The 25931-nt window shown below is 38.5% G+C and overlaps 1 protein-coding gene and 1 pseudogene across 8 annotated transcripts in view; both read left to right on the top strand.

The window, feature by feature from the left end:
• The window catches only part of NCOA7 (nuclear receptor coactivator 7), a 141238-nt gene that overhangs the window by 53012 nt on the left and 62295 nt on the right, over positions 1 to 25931 (top strand). For all 8 annotated transcript variants that reach the window (XM_076002988.1, XM_076002986.1, XM_012777504.3 and 5 more), the window contains exon 3: positions 9339 to 9559. In XM_076002988.1, the coding sequence (XP_075859103.1) occupies positions 9339 to 9559 (221 nt within the window). The remainder of the gene's footprint in view (positions 1 to 9338; positions 9560 to 25931) is intronic.
• On the top strand, positions 9567 to 25927 carry LOC142870936 (protein CUSTOS pseudogene; annotated as a pseudogene).

Genomic DNA, 25931 nt, shown 5'->3' with positions numbered 1-25931 from the left:
GAAAGTAGGTTAAAATTGGAGAGCAAAATCCCTGGCATCATTGTATTTCTGCTTAAGACTTTTTGAGGCAGCTATACTTTAATTGCCTGTTTAACTAAAGTGGCTTCAAGAAAACAAACTTGCTGTTTCTCCAGAATTAATGTCACTGAAATACATGGCTGTTATAGTAAAATATGTGTCACTAAAATATATCCCAAGGCTGCTTTCTATAAAATTCATTGGGTAGTCAGAGCATACAATTCATTTTGAGTAAAAAACATTTTTTGAGTAAAAAAAGTTTGAGTTAAAAAATTAAAAAAAGAATTTCTGGGCATGCTAAGGAGCTGTAGTAAAAGAAAATATTTTGGAAGACTTCCCTGGCTTTGTAAGGGATCATAAACAGTAAATAACTGATTTCAGTGTAAACTGAAGTAATTCGGTACGAAATGAAATTTAACCCTTTAGAAATCCTGCCTGTTAAGATTTTCCTTCCAATACCTCCACCTCCGAGGGACTGTATTAGAGTCACCCAACATAAAACAAAAGGTCATGTCTGTAATATTCTCATTGCAGCTTGAAATTTCAGGGTAGTCCTGAAAAAACTTTTTGTTTTTGCTTTAGAAATGGGCTTATTGCTGATCACTGCCAGCAGTGGACTTTTTCAAGTAGCACAGACACAATACATCGAATAAGCATGGTGATGCTTTGGACTTGGAAACTAAGATACTATGGTGATATGATGCTTAGTTTACAATTATCACTAACATAAAAGCTAAATTAGCCAGTATGGTAGCCCAAATAATGACTCCCAAAGATATCCAGGTCCTAACACCCCAGGGATTTTTAGAATGTTACCTTTATGGCAAAAGAGATCTTGCAAATATGATTAGGTTGAGGATATTGGGATGGGGATCTAGGATTATCTGGGTGGGTCCGATATGCAATCACAAGTATCTGTGTAAGAGGGAGGCAGAGAGAGATTTGACTGCAGAGAAGGAAGGCAGTGTGCTAAAAGCTGGCTTTGAGGGTGGAGGAAAGGTCTACCAGGAATGCAGCTCTAGAACCTAGTAAGGCAAAGAAAGAGCCTCTGGGGCAGAGTGGCCCTGCCAACACCTGGATTTCAGCCTGGTGAGTCTGATTTCAGACTTCTGACTCCAGAAGTTTAAGAGAATAAATAAACGTGTGTTGTTTTTAAGTCATCAAGTTTGTGGTAATTTGGTACAGCAGCCATAGTGAACTAATATATTCAGTTAGTTTAACTCTATTAAGTTAAATAGGCCACATGCACAATACTATTGTAAAACAAAAGGGAATAAACAACTTCCAAATACTTTGACACTTCTTAACATTTCTGTTTGCAGATTTTGATTAATTTCTGTGTTGCTTTGTTTGTCAGCTTATTCTTGGTTAATAAGCAGTAAAATTCCTAATATGTAAATATCATATTTCTTGGACTTTGCTGATTGCTCTTAGCACAACACAATTCTCTTATTGCCTGGAGCAAGTTCTCTTTTCTGGTTCCCTTTCTCAGTTGATAGCTGAGATATATATTACCTTGTCTGCATCACTGATTTCCCTCTAACTTCTTCAGGTTGTGACTCAGCATCCTGACTTTTAGAAAAGGGAACCAGACTACCACATGGGCCTCCTATATATTCAACAGAAACATGTTTTGTTTCATAAATGCAAGGCAGACATTCCACACAGTGTGCATCCATTTTGCAGTGGTGTCAATGTAATCTTGGTACTGGGGGGAATTTGTAAGGTTCTCTGAATTGTCTCCTATGAACCCACCCTGAGGCTCCTCTGAGAGAGTGAGAATTTGTTTTTGAACATTTCTGGCACCTGCACTTTGGTTACCAGATTTCCCTAAGAACTGCTGACCCCACCACTGTTTTAATAGTACAAGGAAATCCTAGAGAGGGAAATTGCATTTTTTTTTTTTGTTTCCTCCTGATTGGCACTCTATTTATTGGCCTTTATTAGAATGTAGTTATTCCTTGAGGCCAAGGGAAATTCCATTATGTATAAGTATACTCATATTCGTATGAGGATATATTGCTAGTTATTCAACTCAAAGCTAAATGATTTCTTTTTCTAATTGTATTGATTCTTTAAAACCGAGTATTTTCATTTTAACTGATGAAACTCGGTTTTAGGAGTGGGTGGAATCTCATGACAACTAGAAAAAGTGAAGAAAGAATTTCCATCTCAAGGATTGACACTAGAATCAGGTACATCTATAGATTTTTTTCAGGGATTACTCCTAAATTTTTTGTTTTTATTTGACCATGATTCCAAGAGAGAATTTTCATTGAGTTGTTGTTTTAACTATTTTTTATCCCCTGCCTTTAAGTTTGATTTTATTTGGCATATACTATATCACAATTAGGGATTTTCAGTAGAAAATTTCAGTAGAAAATCCAAACTTTATGAAATCACAAAATGAAATGGAATACAAGAAGGGATGTTCTTCTAGAAATAATAAATAGCTTTGTGGTGGTGACTAAATTCATAGAAGAGTTAAATAAAATTTATGTACAATGAGAAAAAGGATGTGAGCATATATTAATATTTGAGATTTTTCAGATACCTTCATTGTTGTGTTCTCTCATTTACTTGGGTTCCTAGTAAGAATAACAGCAGCACAGCAAATTGGTAACTTTTGGTCATTGAGCTCTTACTGTAAACCAAGCACAGGTTACAAAAATTAAGTATTCTGTGTACTGTTTACTTTAATCTTCACAAAAACCCATCTAAGGCTTTTATTTTTATTTCAAGGACAAGGAACCCGAGGCTTAGATTTAGTAACTTGCTCAAGGATGGGCACCCAAGGAACAAAAGAGGATTCAAACACCAATGTTTCTTTTGAAAGGCTGAGCTCATTCCTTTGTAGCACCCTTTTCCCGGAGTGTGGGGCTGGCAAAAGTCAGACTTAGACAACCAGGAAAAAACAACCTAGACTCTGAAGGTCATAACAATACAATGACAAGGTCACAGAACAGCCAAAAATAAGAACCAGGAGAAGGTCCCTTTGAGGGAGATAGACCAGCTCTGCCAGCTCTGATTTAAAAAGAAAAAAAAAAAAAAAAAAAAACAACGTAGGATTGCAGTCCAGGAACTCACTGCGATAGCTGGACTCAGCAGAAAGAATAAACCATCCAAAGAGATTTAGCAAAATGTTACCATAGCTACAGATATTTAATTTTTGCTGTTGTTTATTGGCCTTAGAATTATAGAAGTAATATTATATGCTTGCTGTACAAAAAAATTCAACAACACCAAATTATATAAATGTAAAGTAAAAGTTCTTCTCTCCCTTTCCTGTTGACCAACCATTTTCTTGTACATCCACCAAACCTACATACATATGTTACCGACCTCATGGTTCTTAGTCCCTGAGTCAATAGAAGTTGGAATGTTGGAGCAAGACCAAAAAAGGAATTTATATAAGCAAGGGTTTATGAGGGGGGAGATTTTGCTTGAACAAAAGGGGAACCAGTGCTGGTTAAGGAGTAACCAGACTGGTTTTCTGTGTAAAGGGCTGGGGAACTTTTAAAGGGTAGAGAAGTTTGATGCCAACATTGAAATCATAGCATGTAGGGACAGAGTTTTGCTGCCAGCTGCCCATCCATTGATCATGCTTCTTTATACATTGCATGTCTCATTAGCATGTTGAATCTCCACCGTTGGGTGTGATTTCTAGGATTAAAATGAAGCAAAAGATCTATGAGCAGTCAACTTTGGGCTTCATTTTATCAGTAACCAGTCAGTTCTGGCTTTGCCTGGGGCTCACACCTGTAATCCTAGCATTCTGGGAGGCCTAGGTGGGCGGATTGCTCGAGGTCAGGAGTTCGAAACCAGCCTGAGCAAGAGACCCTGTCTCTACCAAAAATAGACAAAAATTAATTGGCCAACTAATATATATAGAAAAAATTAGCCGGGCATGGTGGCACATGCCTGTAGTCCCAGCTACTCGGGAGGCTAAGGCAGGAGGATTGCTTGAGCCCAGGAGTTTGAGGTTGCCGTGAGCTAGGCTGATGCCATGGCACTCACTCTAGCCTGGGCTACAAAGCGAGACTCTGTCTCAAAAAAAAAAAAAAGAAAAGAAAAGAAAACACAACTACCTTGTATTGAAGGTGGGTGTTAAGATTACTTTCAAGCTTTCGTTCAGTGTTGTAAGCAGACTTAAGCTTTGGCTCAAGGCTCGGGCAGGTAGCCAAAGTCCACCTTCTATACTACCTCACATATATATTTGTATGCATATAGTTGTTGGTTTGGAGGATGTACTTTATTTTGTTTTTTTACCCACAAAAATGGAGTCATACTACAATACCATTGTATAACTTTTTTCACAAAATAATGCTATATATGCATCTTTGATGTTGTATTCTATTTCCCTACAGAGGAAATTTTAAGGAAAAGTTTTGTATTAAAGAGGACTATACTGCCCTCATGGTTGCTCGAGGTCAGGAGTTCGAAAACAGCCTGAGCAAGAGCGAGACCCCGTCTCTACCAAAAATAGAAAGAATTAATTGGCCAACTAATATATGTAGAAAAAATTAGCCAGGCATGGTGGTGCATGCCTGTAGTCCCAGGCATTTGACATTTTCTACTTTTTTTCCTGGAGCTATCAGCCCCAAGTTGTGGAGCAGTGTTTTTTGTTATTGGTGGTGGTAGTTTGGTTTTTATTTTTGTTTTGACAGCCTTTGTATACGAATAGTGCTCTGTCTTGACCTCTGGACTTTCCCAGAGCTGGATGTTCTGCAGTGGCAGGAAAATGTAATCAAAGTGAGACTTAGAGAAAACACAGGGAAGTACAAAACTCCAGGGAAGGTTTAGTTTGGATTAAAAAAAAATTTTTTTTTAACATCAAAACAGTTTTAACACATTTCCTAATCTTCTCAGCCAAGTATAAACTGTTAGAGCCAGGCTGGACCTTGAAAATCATGTCAGCTTTTTGCTTTTGTTTACTTAGAAATCCCAGAGGGTTTATCATATTTCCAAAGTTCACCCAAAGCTGATAACAGAGAAAGCGAAGCCCAGAACAAGATCAGGGTTCAAATCTTCCTGTAAGTGTGCTTCCATTGGAGCCCACTAGATTGTAAGGCCCCCAAATAGTTCATGGAATTTCCCAAGTCCCAAGTCCAGTGGATTTTATTTTAAAGTCAAGATATACTTATATGCCACAGACTATATTTAGAAGGTGCTCCTGGGAGACCCTGTGGCAATTTGCTGTAACCTAGGGTTTTGAATTCCTACTCCACAACTAAACTGTGCCCTGTGGCCTTGGGAAATGGCCCTACTTATCTTCAGTCTTCCTTTTCTTATCTGTAAAATAGCAATAAAATTGGCTACCTCCTTGGGCTTTTGTGACGATAGGCTAATATATGTTAAGTACTTAGTATGGAGCCTGGTTCCTTAGTCAACTCAGTAGTTGCTGTTAGAAGAAAGCTCTTTTAAGTGTATTGTAATTTTTTTAAAAAGTAAAATTCAGTTAAAATTTGACAATATTTCTGTGTTAATTTATTCTTGTAGTAGAAAAGAGACTTCACGGACTAAACACAATTTTTTGAACACCTGTTGTACATGATATGAAATTCAAAAGGTACAAAATAAAACACAATGAAAAGTAATTTTTCTTAATCCTTCCCCCTTATAACTTTCTTTTTCTGGAAACTTTTTTAACCAATTTTTTTGCGTGCTCTTGTAAACATATTCTGTGCATATACTCATTAAGTTTTAAATATTACTATCCTCACCCTTCCCTCTAGGGTCTTGTTATAGGACTAAGGCTAATTGTAGCTCTAGGCCAGTACTGTCCAGTATTTTCTATGATGATAGAAGAGTTCTATGTATATTGTGCAGTAAAGTACCCACTAGCACATAAGTCTTTTTTTAATTTAAAAATATTAAGGGGGTACAAATGTTACATGGATAGCTTTTATAGTGCTTAAGTCAAGGCTATTTGTGTGCTCATCACTCCAGTAGTGTTGATTGTACCTGTTAGGTAGGTTTTTAACCCCTTCCCATGCACATGAGTCTTGAAATGTGTTTCTTATAACTGAAGAACTGAATTATAAATTTCTATTTAATTTTAAATTTAATAACCATAGGCAACTGGCTGGTGGCTACCATGTCGGACAGTGCTATGCTAGATATTTTTGTCTATGGCACTTTTTTCAAAAAACATGGATCCCAAATTATAAAATTAAGGAAAGAGTCATATAAAATTATTAATTTAATATTAATTAAAGAAGTTTGTCGTTTAATACATTTTTAATTGTATGTGGCTAATATATTTTATTTTTAAATTAAGTACGTAATTGAGGATATGGGAGTTTATTTTTGAAAATGCACTGCTAATCAGGGAAAGCTATGAAATGACAAGTGTGTAGGAGAGCAGATCTCAACTAAATCAGAACATAGGCTCGTTTATTTATTCATTTAAGAAATGTTTCTTGGGTACCTCATGTGTGCCATGCACAAGCCCTAGGAACACAGCACTTAACAAATCTCTGCCTTCATGAAGCGTTCACTCTAAGTGCTAATGAAAGCCTCCTCATTTGGTGCCTTTTTGTGTTGCTGTCCACTAACCTTAGGGAGCCATGAAGGGACCTCTTACAGAGACTCAGAAACTTGCCAAAGGCAAATGAGAATGCCCTACCAAGATAGATATATAAATGAAAAAACAAAAGAGAAACTCTAAAAAATAAAAGCCCTAAAAAGGAGTGTTTGAAGAGCATTAACTATACCACCATTCATCAGGTTGGCAGTTATTTGCCTTTGTTAAAAGTGTGTTTCTATGCTTGGAAGGAAGGATTTTGCAGAGAGGGCTTCTAGAAACACATCTGATATCTGGTTGCAAGATCGAAATGTTCCAGTTGTATGGATAACCTCCAGAGAAACAAATCTCATGAGTACCCTAGTCAAAACAAAAGATGTAGCTGATTGTAGAATTTCTAAAGTATTAAATTGTACTCTGCTGTTAAGCTAGTTTGGTATTGCTATTTTCTAGCATTTTTTTCTGAAGTAACAACTACCCTTGGCTGTATGTGTTGACAATAATGGTCTGTGTGGAAGGGTGGGGTGGGGGGGTGGGGGGAATGAATAAAACAATAAAACAATGTGTCCCATTTTGTTATTTGCATGTGTGAAAATCAGTCTCTAATGAGATGTCCCCAAACAGTGCTGCCTTCATCAAAACACAAGCCCTAGATCTGAATGAGTTTAATTATCATGGGGACAGTGAAATGAGGACATTTAAATCAACTTAAAGTGGAAAAATTCAAAAGATTAAGAAGCAGCATATCTCAGGCCACATAGAACTAAACTTTGACATCTCTTTTCTCCTAGAAGGAATTATTTCTGGAAGGGGCAACAGGGTTCATCCTAAACATGTTTGTGATCAGCCAGTTTATCAGAACAAGATCAGTGCATCAATAGCCAGCATTTTGGATAAAGAGATCAGCTCTTTGTATAAACAAACCTCCCTATGTAAGAGATGATCTCTGTATGATATTTAGGTTGCTGCATATTAATTTCATCCTAAAACAGGAATTTTGATCAGGAGATAAATTTTTATTTTATTTAGGAGTATTTTCTGACTCAATCTTATAAGGAGCCACTTACTATTTTACCAGAAAACAGTTTAAAATCTAAGGATAGAAAATAAAAACATGTTTATTTACTGAAAATAACCCCTTTTTATGAGACTCTGTTTGGTTTGTGATTTTATTTTTGGTTTGTTTTAAACAAGCAAACATAAAAAGATAGCTAAACTAAGATATGGGGAATATATTCATCTTTGGCATTTTTCTAGCTGTCCTCTTAGGTTATATACTCATTTATTAGCAAGTGAAAATCTAAGTACCTGGCTGCTCAGTGTTCAGTAAATTACAGCCTAGTTGAAATATCATGTTGGAATGTGGGACCCTTACTCCGGAAACTGAATGTTGTATATCTTACCATGATTAGTTGTCATGTCATTGTATGATTGTATTAGGGGATATTTTACTACTTCTGTTTCTGATTGTTTTGTGTTACATGTTGACATATATCTCAGTCCCGAAGAAAGACCCTGTTAGATGGCTAAGGCAGTATAATTATCACCATTTAATATATGAGAAAACTGAGGCTCAAGGAGTTAGATTCTTAGCTGAGGTCAGAGCTCTCTTAAGAGTCACAGCCTCAGGGAGGGACATCTCTAGACTGTCAAATTGAGTTGTCCAACATCACAGAGCAGTGCAGCAGAAAATCAAACCTTTGTCCCTGTATTATCTTATAGTTGTCTCATTTTTCTACCCAAACATTTTCTTATCCATTATTCAACATCAAATTATATAGATGCTCAAGAGGGCAAAGGAAATAGAAATGTATAAGAGAAAACTATGCCTAGAAACTTTCTATCTAGACACAGGGAAAACTGTCCTAATTGAAAAAAATATTTACATATGAGCAGAGTGCCACAGATATTAGAGGCCAAGGTCCTTATTCTCAAAGAGCTTACATTTATAATAAGGCAAAAACATTCTCAGGAAGGACTAGCAAGTACAGAGTGACACGTCAATTAATTACAGAGTGATGCATCAGTTGGAAGATATTTTTAATTATTGGATTTCAGTGAATTATGATAAAATTCATCTCTTGCACATCCTTGACTTAGGAGTAAAGAAAGCATCAAAAGTTAAGTAAGGTATCAGTCAACTATTAGAAATCATAATGATAATTATATATTGTTATTATGGCATTTTCTATCTCAGGAAAATCAGCCCTGTTTTCAGTACTATTGTCATGTGTGTAAAGGAAAGAGTCGTGCAGACCTGATTCAGTTCACACCTTGCCAAATCTTTATAATCAGCATGTGAGCCCTTTATAAAGGACTTGCTTTGTGCAAATGTGATTACCCATCAGTCCAAATTTAACACTGAAAACCAGAAGCACTTTTTGTTAAAATGCAATCCTCAAACATGTCATTATAGTAAGGTTAGTGTACACCTTGATTTTAAAAAATAGTTAGCACTTTATAAACTATAGAAGAATCTCATTTTTCCTTAGGCCTAGAGAATTTCCCATTAATTTTCTGAGACACTCTCCATAGCAAGTAGCAGAAAGAAAAAAAAAAAAAGATAATTTTCTGAGACATAGTATTGAGGATATAAGATTAAAGAAAGGTCACAAATCTCCATATAAGAATGTGTAAATGATTAGAAAAGGAAAAAATAACAGGAAAATGTAATGAACAATATTATAAGGAAAGTGTTTCCTATATCAGTTTTCAAAGCCCAACTGCATGAAATTAATGATTCCTACCAGCAAATCATTTCTCCTTTGTTTTTCCTTTTTTTCTTCACTCCTAGATTGAAAAAGAAAAAACAAGCTAAACAAAATGCAGAAACAGGTTCAGCTATAGCTGCAAGGACTCATACTGGGAAAGAAGATGCTAATGCAGTCATTTTAGAGCAAGACAAGTGCAACATTGCTGTGGAGGAGGAATATATCACTGATGAGAAAAAAAAGAGAAAAACTAATCAGTTAAAGGAGATCAGGCGTACAGAACTAAAGAGATACTATAGTATTGGTGAGTATTGATGGCACTATTGTAGTATTTTCATTTTAAAAATCTATAAGAATTTTTAAAAGACTATAAGTTGTAAGTGATCATACTAATAAGAATAACAGTTTATTGAGCAACTACTACATGCCCTGGGCCCTTGGTTTATATACATAATCTCACATAAAGGGATCACAATGAAATAATGTTATCTTATTCAGCTTTGTGTTCCCAGCATCTAGCACAGTCCCTAGAACATACTGCATGCTAATAAAAATGTATCTAGGAGGTCGTGCGGTGGGGGTCGATAATGGAGGCATTCCCCACAATCTCTTGCGGTGGCTCAAGATGGCGGCGCTCAATGGCGCCCTGAGGGATTCAGATAACAGCAATAGCAGCTGCGATGCGTAGGAGCTGACTCGGTGTGGCGAGGCGGCAATGCCAGCCAGCCTGGGGCTTGGAGCAGCGCCCGCGGGGTCTGGAGGAACCGAGAGCCGGAACTGCACGTAACCAGTTGGCAGCCTCCCGCCCGAGCCTCAGGCTTAAGGTGGACAAGCACGAACAAGACGGCAACGAGCTTCAGACCACCCCTGAATTCCCAGGCCACGTGGCCAAGAAACTGGGAGCCTTACTAGACAGCATCACTGCCATCTCAGAAGCAGTGAAGGAGCCAAGAAAAGCTGAGGAACAGAAAGTTACCTCGGAGGATGATGGTTTCCGCCTTTTCTTCACATCCATCCCCGGAGGGCCTGAGAAGGAAGCTTCTCCCAAACCCCACCGGAAGGGGAGTGGTGGCGGTGCCGGGAGACAGCCATGTCGGCATCCGACATCCTGCAGGAGTCCGCCCTGCACGGCCCAGTCGTGGTGGAGAAGGAGGCGGAAAGGAAAAAGAAGAAAAAGAACGCCAAGAAGGTGGCCAGTGTCGACTCCGCTGCAGCCACCTTGGCCAGCGCCGCCAGTGGGGCCACGGGCAGGAATCAGGAAAAGGAGGCAGGCGAGCTCAACGGGGACCACGTGTCACTTGGGACCTAAAAGAAGAAAAGGAAGAAAAAGGCGAGGAAGGCTAGTGAGCCTTCCCCAGTCCCACCAGCAAAGAGCGCCGCGGCCGAGCCTGCAAACTGACCCCGGCTGTGGGCGCAGGGCCCGGCTAGTCTCACGGACAGGTGCCCGCCGGGCGCAAGGTGTTTCCACGCCCCGCCTCTGTCTCCAAGTCCAAGGACTTGGCTGGCAAGTGCAGACTCTGCCCGTGAGATCCTGGTCGAGATGGGGGCTTGCCCCAGAGTCGGCAAGATGTGGCTGTAGGGTGAGAAGCCTGAGCAAGGCCTGCCTGCCTCTCTGTGCTCCCACAAGGGCAGGGGCAGACATGTTGTACCAGAACATTCCATGGGAATGTTCAGGAAGAAGGAGCCTTCCGGTTATTCAAGACTAGTGACCAAGTGGTGCAGCTCCCATCTCCCCAGAACTGTCTGAGGTGGGCCAGCGAAGGGACACCTTTCTCAGCCTGGTGTGAGAAGCCATCTGTCAAAAATGAGGGAACGGGTCCCCATGATGCCACAGCTCAGAGAAACTTTTGTTCCCTCCCCTCAACCCACACAGACTTGATAGAATTGCCTGAAAGAGAAGAGAGATATTTCTACCACCACCCCCCACTGGCTTTCCAGAATTTTCTTTCTCCGCATTTGTGAATTTACTGGGCACAACGGTATCTCTGAGGCACCCAGATTATTGAAAATAAATTGTCAAGAGACCCACAACAAAACTTAGAGTGATCTCAGTGCCGCCTCCCTGTCAATGCCAAACCTTAATGAAACATTTGAAATAAACCTCCTCCTGCCTGTGTCCCCGGGACATGTTCCTTCACCCCAGTGTCAAGACCTCAGGAAGTGTGACGCAGCACTTGCGGACTAGGTTTCATGAACAAGGGTCTTCTGCAAGAAGAAGTAGAAGCTCAAGGTCAAGGTGAAAGTCTGGCTTCATCCTTCATGGTGAGACTTTCATCAGAGCAGCGACAGCGGGGACATGGGGTATGTGAGCGTGTGGGCGGAGCCCGGCTGCCCTCCCCAGGCCCCAGGCCTGCCTCCGCCTCCCAGCCTGCCTGCCCAGGCCCCAGTGGGGTGCTTTGTGGACAATTACGAGGTATCCAGTACATTTCTTACTGACTTTACTAAAAGTTAAATAAATGTACAGGTTTGCCCTTTAAAAAAAATGTATCTAATGAAAGGTCACTTTCCCTTTATGAGAAATACGTATTTTCCTTAATGAATACGTTGATAGAAATGGCTGCACTTTTTGGCAATAGGAAATGGAGGAGACATGGCCTAGCATGTGTCACTTAAAAAAAAAAAAAAAAAAAAAACAAGCACTTGAGAGCTTTAGCTAAAGGGAATCTTAAAATGAGTTCACGGTGTTATATAGTTTCTCATAATAGTTGTTGAATCTGAAACTGCATTAGTAGAAGTTGGCATATCTAGCTTTACTTGGATCATACGTCTCACTCTTACTGTCCTATCATGTACAGGTCTGCAGTATGTTCCAAAGTGAATGCAAATAAAATAAACAAAGGGTACCAGTAGTCAAGACTTGATGTGGCTGGCACACAGGTGGTAGCATACTCGAGTCTCTGAGAACAGACTGCAAATACGGTGTATGAAATGTGGTCTTGTAGCAGACCAATGAGACTGGTTCTGGAGGGCCCTAAACTTGGTCTCTAAGTTAATGCCAAAGTTACTGGGAGACATATCTTGTGTGGTTGCTTAATGTCACTTTCTAACAGTGCTCTAAAGATAAAATGGACTGCTCTTGAGTTGGCAGTGAATGCTGCTTTGCTGAGAATACTCCCACACAGGCAGATGAGCTAACTGCAGCCGAAAGCATGTGGTTTGTAGCATTACAGTGGGCTGAGATGCTTGTATAAGGTATTACATTTCTTAATAGATGCTTTTAATCTCAAGCCATTCAGTATTTTATAAAAAGCTGTAACTGTTAACCAATGGAAAGAGACTTGGGTTGTTAATAAGTTTCCTCCTAAAATTTAAAGTATTGTGCGTTATCCCTTATTTCCAAAAAAAGGAAGGGGATTAAGGAAAATTGCATGTCACATCATCTTTTACACCCAAATTCTTGCTGCATTCAGATAACTCTCCAATGTGATGTACTGTGTTGCATGTGTAATGTAGAGTCTGAAACAATACCCTTCACTCTTTACCTGACCTACTATTACTTGGCTTAACCAAATCAGCTCAGTCATTCCTTCTGGGAAGTTGTCCCTATCCAGGTTAGACTTCCCTTGTGCATTGTTATCATGGATTTATCTGATTCCCTATGTACAGGGAGGGGTGACTTAGCCTATAGCATTGGCTTTGTGTCGAATCTACAGCATTATAGCTGCTCTTAAAATGTGCGTTGAAGGGAAGAATTAATACATAGATGAATGAATACTCTGTTTTTATTTGTTTGAAGTTCATGAAAATTCTGGAAGGATATAGGTGAGTGTAGTTATTGGATAAGAATTATCTTGTAATTTTATTTGGTAGCAATAAGTAAACAAATGCCTTTATAGTATGCCATCTTCTCTCAAGACTGATAATGATAACAACTGGTTTGGACGTTTGAGGCATTTCCTCAGGAGAATTCATGGCTTTTATAAAACTTCTGGGTGGGCCACTGAATTCAGTATTCTTTGGCCATTTTCAAATCTGACGGGGGTGGCAAACTCCCAGCCTGGCAGGTTTGCTTGATTTCACAGTATCTGCCTGGTGTATTCTCGAGGTTCCCGACCCGGGACGCTCTCTCTGCCACCAGGGGGCGCATCAGACCTCAAGTTACAGATGGTCTCAGGTCCAGTTCTCTGCTGCTTTTGGTGGCTCTTGTCAAGGTGGCAGAAGAGAGGAAAATGGGAGGATCTCATTGGCCTGCTGAGGATTTGGACGTTATCCTGTAGCCTGTGGGGAGCCAGTGGAGGAGAATTTCAATAACAAGTGAAATTCTCTACTTTTTCTTTGTTATACGTTTTTGTTTCCATTAACTCTGCCATGAAGATGAGAGAACAAAGGCAGCAGTACTGGTCTGACACTGAGCCTGCAGGAAGGGGCACACTGAGGGAGATTTTGCTCATAGAAATGGCAATATTTGGTAACCAGTATAGTGTGTGAGGGAGAAAGGGAACAGAGTAAAAACTGACAAACTAGGAAGCTCAAGGAGGAAGGGAGGTAATGAATTTGTGTTTGGAGATATTTTTGAGATGTCAAGTTAATTTGTCTAAAGGGACTTAGATTTCAAGTGAAGGGCCTACAAATTGCTACTTACAGGTGTGAGCTGAATTCGTATGTGTAAAAAAAAGTAATCCAGGGAACACAGAGAGAGTCAAAATGAAACGTTATTGGTCAACAAATGATAATTAATACATGTATAGAGAAAAAGACCACAAGGATATTTAACAATAAGTTGGTATTTGTTTTCTGTGGATATAGAAATTGCAAGGGAGTTTCTTTCTTTTTTCTTTTTTTGCATATTACACATTGTGTAGTTATTTTTAATATTAATAATCAGGAAATATAGAAAACAATAGTAGAGTAAAGGCAAGGGCTTTGCAAAAAAAAAAAAAACATTAAACATATACAAAGTTCTCTAAGCAATGTGCAAGAAAGTAATTACTTTTTGTAGGTATCCATTCCACATCTGTTATATTACCTGCCTGATCTAAAGAAGTATATTTTAAAAAGGAAATGTTTTCACTTGTTGAATTAGGTTTGTCTGTGCCTCGCTTAACCCTTTGCACTCGCTTGCTTTTTTCTCATCCACTCGACATTATCCACACTCGACATCCAAGTGCAAAGGGTTAAGCCTTGGGTAATAATCCATTGCTATCTCTTGACACTTAGGAAAACACAACCCTAAAGATAGTGATAAAGGATGTTATAGAATGATTGAGTCACTAGAATTGCCTCATTGTAACAACATGGTACTGATTTTAAAAATGTTTTGTTTTTGAAAGGAGAGTAGGAGAAAGGAAGTGTAATAATTATATTAAGCAGATGGCATCAGAAAAATCTAGATCCAGCACCTAGCTCAGCACCGGGCACATAGAATAAGTGAACTCAACCTTTCTGTGCTTGCATTTATATTTATTCATATAAATAGAGGATTCATTTTTTATTTATTCTGTTTATGTAAATGCTTACAGAATTGTTTGGTAATATGTCTTAATATATTTTCAATATTAACTTAAATTTGATACAAGTACGTTGGGATGTTTATAAATGTGTCAAAACATGTTTGGTCTGTATTACAGTATCAAAATATATTAAATTGGCATGAATTATATCACAGGATACTTTCATATTAAAGGACTACATTTTCCTTAATCTTAGAATGGTGCACTCCTTTGCTTCTAAGAGCATAGAGATAGGAATTGGAATTTTACAAACATGGGTAACATTTCAGTGTAGGGAAGTTCCTCAGTTGAAACATAGCTATGCAGTCATAAGATTGGAAAGAGATGGAGACATTTTATAAATATGGGATCCAAGCCTAATTGGAATAAAATACATTATTATGACTATGTAACGTTCTAATATAAAAGGTTAATACCAAGAATCCTGTATAGTAAAGTAGAAATATTAAGAAAATTGTAATTGCGAAGTCATAAAAATAACAAACACAAAGGACTTAAATAGGAGTATGGCTAGTTTTGTGATTATCATAGTTAGATTTATTTAAATAGAACCTCTCCATTATAAAGAATGAATTTAGCTTTCAGTAATAAATCTGTAATGTCTATATTAATCATCTTAAATCATAGTTTTCCCTCCTGAATTCAAAAGAAAATTACCAAGAAAAAACAAATATAACTCTCTCCTTTTCCTTTGCTATATATTTTTGTTTTTCATGACATGAAAGTAACCAACTACTGAGTTATTTCCCACAAGCAACCCTGACACTTTTCTGTACATAAATTACATTTTCTTAGAGCTTTTGTTTAACCACATGTATGAAGATTTTATCTCTCTCATTAGTCTTTGTTTCACATAAGCAAGTTCAGAAAGCCAAGATTATATTATTTTGATAAGTTAATTTTCAGACAAAAATAGGTAGTCACAAATGTAGAATGGCCTTGCTCTTTCATTTAAAAGTGGTGATCATTCTGCTACTTTCGATCTCAAAGAATCAAAGAATACAAAATTAAAATGAATTTTTGTGGGGACATAGGGTACAAGAACCTAATATTTTTTTAATCAAGCAGAATGACCTTAAGGGTTTTGAGTATAAGATAAATTGAGATTATCAGGATGGAAATAGGCCTGTGCTTTGTGGGACCATCAAGGCAGTCAGACTGATGTTTTAGTGATGTCATACCGTGAAAACCTACACAGTGAGCAGGACAAACGGGAGAGGTATCCCCAGAATGCATGGAATGTGGCTGAACAGTGAAAATGATAAGAGAATGTGACAGAAATGGGAGGCATGAATGAAGACTCTCTAAGAATCAAAGATGTTCTTGGAGAAAAGGCCAGAACAATAGAAGCAATAATCAAAGGCAGTGTCAGATTAGAAGAATGCTTTTATAAGCTGATACTCAGACCTCAGTGTAGAAATCAAGAGTTCATTATATTTAGGCAGAATTAAGGGGGAAACTCAGCGCTTTAATAAACTATAGCAGATGTTTACATGTCATGGCTAAATGATAAAGACAAAAATTTTTTTAAAAGTTACCTACAAAGGAGCAAAGAGGAGAGTCAGACACAGACTTCTCCGTAGCAGTGAACACCAGAGGAATTAAAATCTTTTTCAGAGTTGTGCGATGAAAGTTGTTTTTCAATTTCAAAAGACAACCAAACATTCTTGGACATACAAGATCTCAGAGAGATACCACTTGAGTCATAGGGTGCCTGAAACAAATTTACAGAGAGGGAGGGATGTTCTTGTCTGAGACATGTCAAAATGTAGGCCTGAAGAATAAATAAGTCATTTTATGAAAGAATTGGTAGTAAGCATTGTAACTAATTAAACATAAAATTCAAAATATATAATCATTGTAATTATGGTCATAAGCATGAATGTAAAAGGCATTCTTAAAACCCAAGATCTGATACCTCCCAATTATGTAGTATTTAGTTTTATAATTCTTAATTAACAAATATTGAGAAATGGAAGTAGAAAGAGAGCAAAGACAGTAAGCACCCTAAATAAGAGGAAGTCCAAATACTCAAATATCAAATACTGCAGACCTTCCAGCCCCACAGCATTTATTCGTATTTTATAATCTGAACAACCTAACTTCTTGGTTGCCATTCTGAGCAATTAGTGAACACCTGAGACATAAAACAGTCCCATGGGTTAGAAAGATGTTTCTGTTTCTCATGGCTTAGAAGCTCTGTAAGCCTCCAGAGGAGATTTTGGGCCATTTTTGGGCCTCCATAGACTGTTGTTGCTTTTTCTCTCTTCTCTGCTCTATTGTCAACAGCATCACTGTTGGCATTTTCATCTACATTGTTTGCAAAAACTCAAAATATCAACAATGTGGTAAACCTTGTTCTATAGAAAATATGTTCTATAAGTAACCTTAACACTTGTACCCCCATAATACGCTAAAATAAAAATAAATAAATTAAAAAAAAGAAAATATGTTCCAAAGGGAAAAATGGATTTATAGTCTAGAATTTCAGAGTTATATTTCCTTATAAATTCTGGTAGTCAGGGAGCAGAAATGTCTACAAGTAGCTCTGAAACAAACACCCCTGAGAACCTGGCTGTGATTATACCTTTGGCTCAAGGGACACTCCTGCCCTGCCCTCTCACGGCCCCAGCACTCCCCATTAACACATATTTTCTTGTTGGTGGAACAGAAAGGTACAGTCACTGAGCCACGCTGCTGTGTCTTAACCTATCGTGCTATGTGTGAGCTTGAGCTCAGAATCTGGTCCCATTATAACCATAGTGGTCTGCATAGTACAAATCTCATTCCCCAATTAATCTGCCTTGTTCTGTCTGGTTGCATTATGAAAAAAATCTCACTCTAGGAGAAATGCCCAAATGTGGTTTGGGCCAAGGGTAAGACTTGGGCCAAGTGGATTAGACTAAATATGGTCAGTGTTTTTAAGCTTTGAAAAATCAAATTAGAGGTAAACTGGTGAAGGGTGCAAGGGAAAAAGACTCTAACTCTGTGATAATGAGGAATGAGATAAAGCATCTAGCCCACAGGGGATACTCATCCCCAGTAGGTTCTTTCTGCTCTTTCTCATGCCTGGTGTTGCTACTTTTCTCCTTCCTACCTTCTTTCCCACCCTCCAAGATACTCTTTTCAAAATGTCTTTTTATAAGAAAATGGACCTAACTGGGAAAATTTACACTTTAGAAGAAAATATAGGGAATATAATAGCCAATTTCATATGACTCAAACCTATGCATGTCCATTGTCTTAATCCATTTGGGCCGCTATGGCAGGTACTATATGCCATTTTCTTCTGTGTCAGAGGTTAAAATACAAAGTTCATATGGGGTGCAAAGTTCATTCTTCCCTGACACACTTAATTTTAATTGTAACAGCTTATAATTTAGATTTTCCAGAAGTTACCCTTAAAGTGCTAAATGACAGTACTGAATATTTTAATTGCACTTTTTACATTGTCAGGACAATGTAAAATAATTTGAGATGTATGCATCACCAGTAGAGAATGTTGTTTCTTGAAGCAAATACAAGTCCTATATTTTCTTCAAAGACATTTATGACCTTATTTTTTTGAGACAGAGTCTCACTCTGTTGCCTGGACTATAGTGCCGTGGTGTCAGCGTAGCTCACAGCAACCTCAAACTCCTGGGCTCAAGCAATCCTTCTGCCTCAGCCTCCCGAGTAGCTGAAACTACAGGCATGCACCACCATGCCCAGCTAATTTTTTCTGTATATTTTTAGTTGGCCAATTAATGTCTTTCTATTTTTAGTAGAGACGGGGTCTCACTCTTGCTCAGGCTGATTTCAAACTCCTGACCTTGAGTGATCCACCCCGCCTTGGCCTCCCAGAGTGCTAGGATTACAGGTGTGAGCCACCACACCCAGCCTATTTTTTACTATTAAATCTTTAATCCATCTGCACTGATTTGAGAATGGGCCTAAACTTTTCTCTAAATATTTGCCAATGTTTGATAATCCTTAATGTTCCTGAGCCCTTACTTTGCACATTGCAGAGTACTTTTCTTGAGTTGCCTTTTCAAGTCCTTACAGTAACGTTTTGGAGTTCATAGCACCCCCATTTTACACACTGGGAAACTGTCTTTATCTTTGCTTAAGTAAAGTCATTTGCCAAGGTCACCCACTGAGCAAGGGGCAGACCAGGACTCTCATTCACATCTGTGTGATGCCAAAACCTCCCCTCCAACGTGAAGTTACATGATATTTATGGAAAACAACAGCCTTTTCTCACTGATTTATAATGGTGCTTGTATTTTACACTAAATTCCTATTTTTTAGTTATGTCACCACAATGTTTTGATTGCTATGGCTTTATAATCATGTGTTTTAACATCAGTAGAGTGTTCCTAGCCTCGCTTATCTTTAGCCTCACTTATCTTTTAAAAATATTTTTGGATAGTCTTACGTGTTACTGAATAATTTTATGAATTCTTAACATTTTTATGATAATGTTGGTTCTATAAGTAGAAAATTCATGTGCTAATAATCACATTTTTATTTCTTTTTAGTATTTCAAACTCTTACCTGTTGCTTTGACTGGAGATTTCAGAGCAAGGTTGGGTATAAACCATAAAGTAATATTGGTAGTGTTTTGCTTTAAAAAAAAATTGCTTCTGGTTTCTGATATAAAAGCTTGTCTCAGTATATACAAGTACACTTCAGGAGAGTTTAGGATGGTGCTCGATTTCTCAAAAGATTATCCATGTGCACATGGTGCCTATAGTGCATTTGAGCCCAGTTGTTGCTTTACAGCTCTGTACCTGTGCCAGGTAGCATCCAATGAATGGTGGGGATTCCCTCTTCATCCTTGAGATTTCCAAACTGTCTCCATATGTTTGTAGTGTTGCTGCTTTTATTTCCACTGCAAAGTTTTTCTTTATCACGTTAAATACTTGTGGCCTGGCCTCAGGTCACATAAGCGTAGCCTCTATGTTGTAATTCAGTGGCGTGGTAGATACCATGCCTTAAAAACTTTGCTGGAATTGTGCTTGTGCATTGCCTGTGAGTATCTTTCCTTCTGCTCACCTGGAATCTTTCTTCCATAAATCTGGGGGTAGGGGAGCTCACCAGACCTTAGTTCCATAATTAACCAGCTACTGCAGACCTGGGAGTGATATCATGAAGTCATTCAGTTTCATTCCTGTGGGGAAGTTGCTTTTGATATACACACACACACACACATACATACACACACACATACATATATATACACACGCACACACACTCTTTAGTGTTGCCTTGCTTTTTTAGAAGCATATTTCTAATAATATCAAAAAATAATGAAAAATTCTTCATCATGTTAAGGAAGTTCACTCTAAGTTTTCTAACAGTTGGGTGGTTTTTTTTTAATTTTGTACTTTTAAAAAATACAATAATGGCTGTTTAATTTCATTAAATTCTTTTTGGGCATGTATCAAAGTGATCAGACATGGTTTTTCTCTTAAACAATTTATAATAATCATATGAATATTATATCACTGCTGCGTTTCTGGAATGAAACCTTTTTGCTCATGGTACATAATTTTTTTAACACCGTTCAAATTGCTATTTACTTATGTTGACTACATTATTATTAATAATAAGAGCATTTGTTAGAGTTACTCTTTGCCAGACTCTGAGATTCACACTTTATTCATCATCTAATTTTCTGAACAACATTATGAGATAGTAGTTCATTTTATAGACCAGGAGAGCAATGCACAAAGACTTCAAGTAACTTGCTTAATGTCAACATAGCTATGAAAATGTGTGGGTTCTAGTCAAACCCAGCTCATTTTGCCCTAAAGCAAATTGTAATCAGAAAAATGTTTGGTGACATAAAGGAGATGGCACATGATCTGATTGTGTGGTTGATATCATCAAACTTATAGCTGAATGCATCAGTTTCTAGTATAGGGGCATGCCTCTCACTGGAAACAGATTCTCCTGTTCATAAATCAGGGTACCCCTTTCTGAGAAAAATCTAGAGAGACACAGACAATTTTTGCCTCTATTGGATGCTGTGGAAACCATCCTCTCTCTTTAGATGAGGTATTGATGGCACTGGGCTGCTGGCCTCACATAACCCATTCAGATACCCTTATAATAGAGATAGGTGGAGGGGGGAGAGCTGATTGTTCACAGAGAATAAGGAAAGAAAGAGACACATACACTCCGTAAGTGTAAGCCCAGCACAAATTTGGTCCTGATAGAATTTGAAAACCTGATAATTTCAAAAGTTCTATTTGTGCTTATTTGGGCAATTGAGAATAACAGGAAAAAAAGCTATTTACTGTTTCTTTCTGTCCTTCCTATATCTATAGAAAATATGGAATCAAGATCCAGGGAATGCACAGATGTCTCCTTTGTTTCTGTTTTCAAACACCATAATGAAGCATGTCCAATGTCCTGGCTTCACCCAGTCCCCGGTGGTCTCTGACAGAAGCCAGATGCTCAGGTTTGAAGGACATTAGTATTGACTCAGTCTTGCCAGTTTTTCTCAGATCTGAATATCTAGCCAATCCTGCATTCCATAACACCTCCCAGCACACTCTTTGTCCACATCTGAGATCACTACTTGAATCCTCAAAAATCCCCTCATTGAATCTCAACCTCTTTTCTTGACTTTCTTTATAAATCTGTTCTCCATTTGTGGTAGGCAGAGTAGTCACCCCCCACAGATGCCCCTGGCCTAATTCCTGAAACCTGTTAGGTTACATGGCAAGGGTGCATCAAGGTCGTAGATGGAATTGAGGTTGCCAATCAGCTGACCTTAAGAAGATCTACCTGGATTGTCAAGGTGGCTCGGTGTGATCACAGCCATCCTTAAAAGTGAAAGAGGGTGATAGGAGAGAGAGAGCTAGAGCAGTGGCAGTGTGAGATGGACATGGGCAGCACTGCTGGCTCTGCAGATGGAGGAAGGGCCTTGAGCCAAGGAAAGCAGCCTGCTGCCAGGAGGCAGGAAAGGCAAGGCAACCAATCCTCCCCTAGCACCTCCAGAAGGAAAGCGGTGAGACCCATGCCAGTCTTCTAATCTACAGAATTGTTCAGGTAATAAATCTGTGTTTATTTTTACTTTTGAGCCACTAAATTTGTGATGGTTTGTTACAGCAGCAATAGGAAACTAATTTACCATACTGTTCTCTCCTCCAGCATCTCCCTGTCCCCCACCCACCACTGGTCTAGCTCCGTGCATCTTCTACAGGTGGCCACTACAGTGGTGTGCTTGCTTACTCTTTACATGACTGTCACCCTGGTGTTGAAACCCCACCCCTGGGTAAACCCTTACTGTTGTGTAGCTTCTTAATGTTCACACTACTGCAACCTTATATCTGTGCCATGGTAACTCTTCCCAATTTCACTACCTCTTACTCCCCCAGGCCTGTCTTCACCCTGTTAGTTTTAGCAGATGATCTCACCCCTCCTCCACTGATAGGGTTGACACCATGTCTTGAGCTCCCTGCACTTTCAGGAACTCTCTATGACACCCAATTATCCACTCCCAGGTTTGCCTCTCTAGGCCTCTGTGTGGCATCTGACAGTGTCAACAACACCTCCCTTTAAGGTTTTTCCATGGCCTCTGTGACCTTACATTCATTTTCTCATCTATTTACCTTTTCCCCCTCCTAATGCCATTGTTTTCCACTCCTTAAATCTAAGCCTTCCTTAGGTTCTATTCTTCAGAGATCACCACTAGCAGGGGTTCCTTCACATCCGGCCGTCACGCCCCTCCAGGCCCCAGGCATCCTGCTGGATGGCACCTTCTGTTAGTCCTAATGCACACAGAGAGCGGAATCTTCTCTCAGCGCACTTGTGTCTGTGATTGTCTCAGATGCAGGAGCCAAGAGCCTGTGTTCCGGGCACTCTCGGGCCTCTTATGGGAAAGATGCGCTTGGGTTGAGGTCAGTGCCGGTTCCTCATTCCAGCTCCCGCCTCCAAAGTTTATGCAGCGTGAAGTGGGCTAGGCTGAAGGGCTTGTGTTTCTTTTATTCCTCTGGGCTTTTGTCACAAGTACTTCCTTATTGGACTGGGATGCAGTTCATACAGCCAGAGTGGCTTCTGAGGAGCACCTGGCCAACCTTCCCTTCTGGCAGTAGACACTTCAGGTTCCTGTAAACAGAGGGAGGGCCAGGGTTTGGGCAGGTATAAAGGCCTATGAGGAGGCCTGGAGCTGGAAGTGGAAGTGTCAGTGTCACTGAGAGACAGGGACAACCTTGAGATGGTCCTGGGTTCTCACTTGAAACACTGGAGGTGGAGCCCCATCCTGAAGCGCCTCAGAGTGGCCCTTTCCCACGGCAGCTCACGTGTCTTCCTGGCTCTCTCCAGGGCCAGAAACCTCTCCAGGGCTTTGCGGACTGTGTGCTGCAGAACGCGTCTTGGTAAGACACTCAGGGAGTAGACATATAATTGGCTAATTATGTGAGACATATAATTGGCCATCTTTACAACTCACTGCAAAAAGATCTTTAGGAAGCCATGTGAAACCTTACTTTGGGCTATAATGATGTAAAGCCAATTAAATTAGATCTTTAGAATTTGCCAGTTGCCTCTCTGCTATCCCTATTGAGCTGGTTGTAAAACGCGGTGTTCAATGTGTGGCTTTGACAGGTGCATGTGATGTTAAATCAGTGGAAAAAAAAGTGTTCCCTACAATCAAACACATCAGGCTCATTGCTGTATACCAGGAAGTTTATTCAACCATATATACAAGGTATCATATTAAGGCACAGGACATTCAAAGATGAGTACACCATGGTCATTACCTCCAAGATCTCAAAATCTTAGACTCTGAAAGGAAGGTGTTTTTTTTTTTTCCTTTTAGTAATAATATTACATGCTTGACATTTTTCTAGCCTACCCACTTGCACCAATAGAAGGTAATTTAATTTTTTACTAATTCAAGCATACATAGTTAAATTTATCCTGAAAGGTTCAGACAGCACACATTTTTTGTTTTTGCAGTTGGACACGATGTAAACTCCTATGTGTTGGTGGCTTAAAGTAGTGTTCCCCATTGGGACCAGAGGTGACTACAGCTTATGGAAGGGTGTGCACAGATGGAAAGAAAGGAAGCGCTTCGTAGGCTTTACAATAGGAAGCAACTATGAAACAATATAAAGAGACTATTCTGAAAGTGAGAGCACCTAAAGTGACAAGTGTTTATTATGATAGCGAGAAGGGCAGAAGTATGCAAAGAAAGTAGAACTGAGATAAAAGGAGTGAACAGCATTTAACCTTATGCCAAAAGTTATCGTGGGAAGAGTATGTCTGGGAATGTTAGCCTGGGTATTCATCTTCCATGTGAACAAAGCGAAAGCAAACAATTAAAATTTTTCAGATTCTTTAGAAGGGAAAAAGAAGGAAGAGTATTGTTAACATTTTATTTCTTACCTACCAAGAACTATGCAAAGCAGTTTTTACATTTGTTATTAAATTTGTAAATATTGTGATTGAATTTTTGAATTATAGAGCTATGTAGAATTTTCTTAGCTGGAGATCTAAAATCTATAGTCATTAGTCCCATCTTCCTGAAGGAATTGAGATACGGCCATCGAAAGGTTGGGAGGTCATTTTTTTTATAGTCTAGAGGAATTTTCTGGGTTTCTTTGATTCTACAAATGGATCTGATTTGAACATATAGATGACTAGAGCAGGATTCTAATGGCAGCTTCTATTTAAATATATTTTTTCTTCTTGGTTTTAAATTTTAAATAATGTAAAGGGAATATTGAAAAGTCAGATAAGTCCTATGTGAATTAATTTTTATTTTTATGTTTCTGTGTTACCTTTCGCTTTGTAGCCAGTATGCCCATCTTTTGTTATGTGTATGAAATGATACCATTGATACATTTCTGTATGTTTGTGTGTGTTTGTAGTATCTAGGATGTAGAGGGCTGAGTTTATCACCCTTCTTGGATCCTGGTGTATCATCACTGGTCTGAGCTGGGCTTCTTGTTATTCATTAATTCCCTTTTTTCTCATTCCCCACTCCCATTTCTCTCCCCATTTCACACCATTCTGTTGTGTTCAATGTGTATAGGCTTTTATGTATCCTTAAGAAATACTTTTGCTTGTTTTATGTCCATCTGTTTTAAATGTACATAAATGATACATTTGTGTACATCCCATTCTGTTTCTCTTGATGTAAATTTGTTATGTATACTTCTAGCTTGTTATTTCTAGTTACTGTCTGGAATCTCAAGAGTTACCACATTTTACTTACCCTTTAGCTCACCACTGCCACAGATAACCCTGGGATAAATATCCTCAGGAAGGTCACTTATAGTATACATAAAGTGTATATCTCTTGGGAGAAGATGTGTATCTGTGAGTTAAACTTCTGGGTCATATGAGCTATATATACTTAATTCTCTGGAATGACTGAACCAGTGTACATTCCTAGTAGTTCATATTTCTATCAACATTAGAACTATGCAGCTTTCTGATTTCACCAGGCTAATAGGTATAAAATGACATATGGATTTAATGTGCATTTTTCAGATCACATATAAGTTGGAGCATCTTTTCATGCTTAATTCAATTTATATTCTTTTTGTCACTTAAATTTCTATCTATTGCAGTGTATTTCTGTGGTTTTTGATATATGGGTTAATATATTGAGATATATTTAACCATAGCAATTAAGTTATATGCTGCTGCCAAAAATGCTGATGGCCATTTTTGACCCCCCAAAAAGCAAAATCTATGGTCCAACTTAATATATTATTGGATATATAGGTCTTTCCAAGTTTTCATTATTATAAATAACATTGTAATAACCATATGCTGTGTTATATAGTGTTTTTTTCTTTTGAATTTGTCCTTAGGATAAATTTCTAGGAGAAAGATTACTGAGTCAGAGAATGAATATTTTTGTTAATACTACATATTGCCAAATCACTTTCTAAAAGGGCTGGTACTGACTTACATTATGCATCATTTATATTATGACGATACTGGTTTTACTTTAGCTTCATAAACATTATACATTACCATTTAAACTATTAATAACTATAAAAATTACCTCATTTTTACTTAATTATAGCTAATGTTAATCACTTATTCAGGTGTTCATTGATGAATAGTATGCTTCTGTGAGTATGGTCTACTTGTGCCCTTAGTTCATTTGTCTATTAGTGTCTATTTTTCTTAGTCAATTTGAAATGGGTTTTCACATAATATAGATTTATCCTGTCTTCTTAAAAATGAAATTATTTATTTATATATAATTTATTC

Source organism: Microcebus murinus, chromosome 5, assembly GCF_040939455.1.
Source record: "Microcebus murinus isolate Inina chromosome 5, M.murinus_Inina_mat1.0, whole genome shotgun sequence".
NCBI lineage: Eukaryota > Metazoa > Chordata > Mammalia > Primates > Cheirogaleidae > Microcebus > Microcebus murinus.
This window is presented reverse-complemented; position numbering and strand designations above follow the sequence as displayed.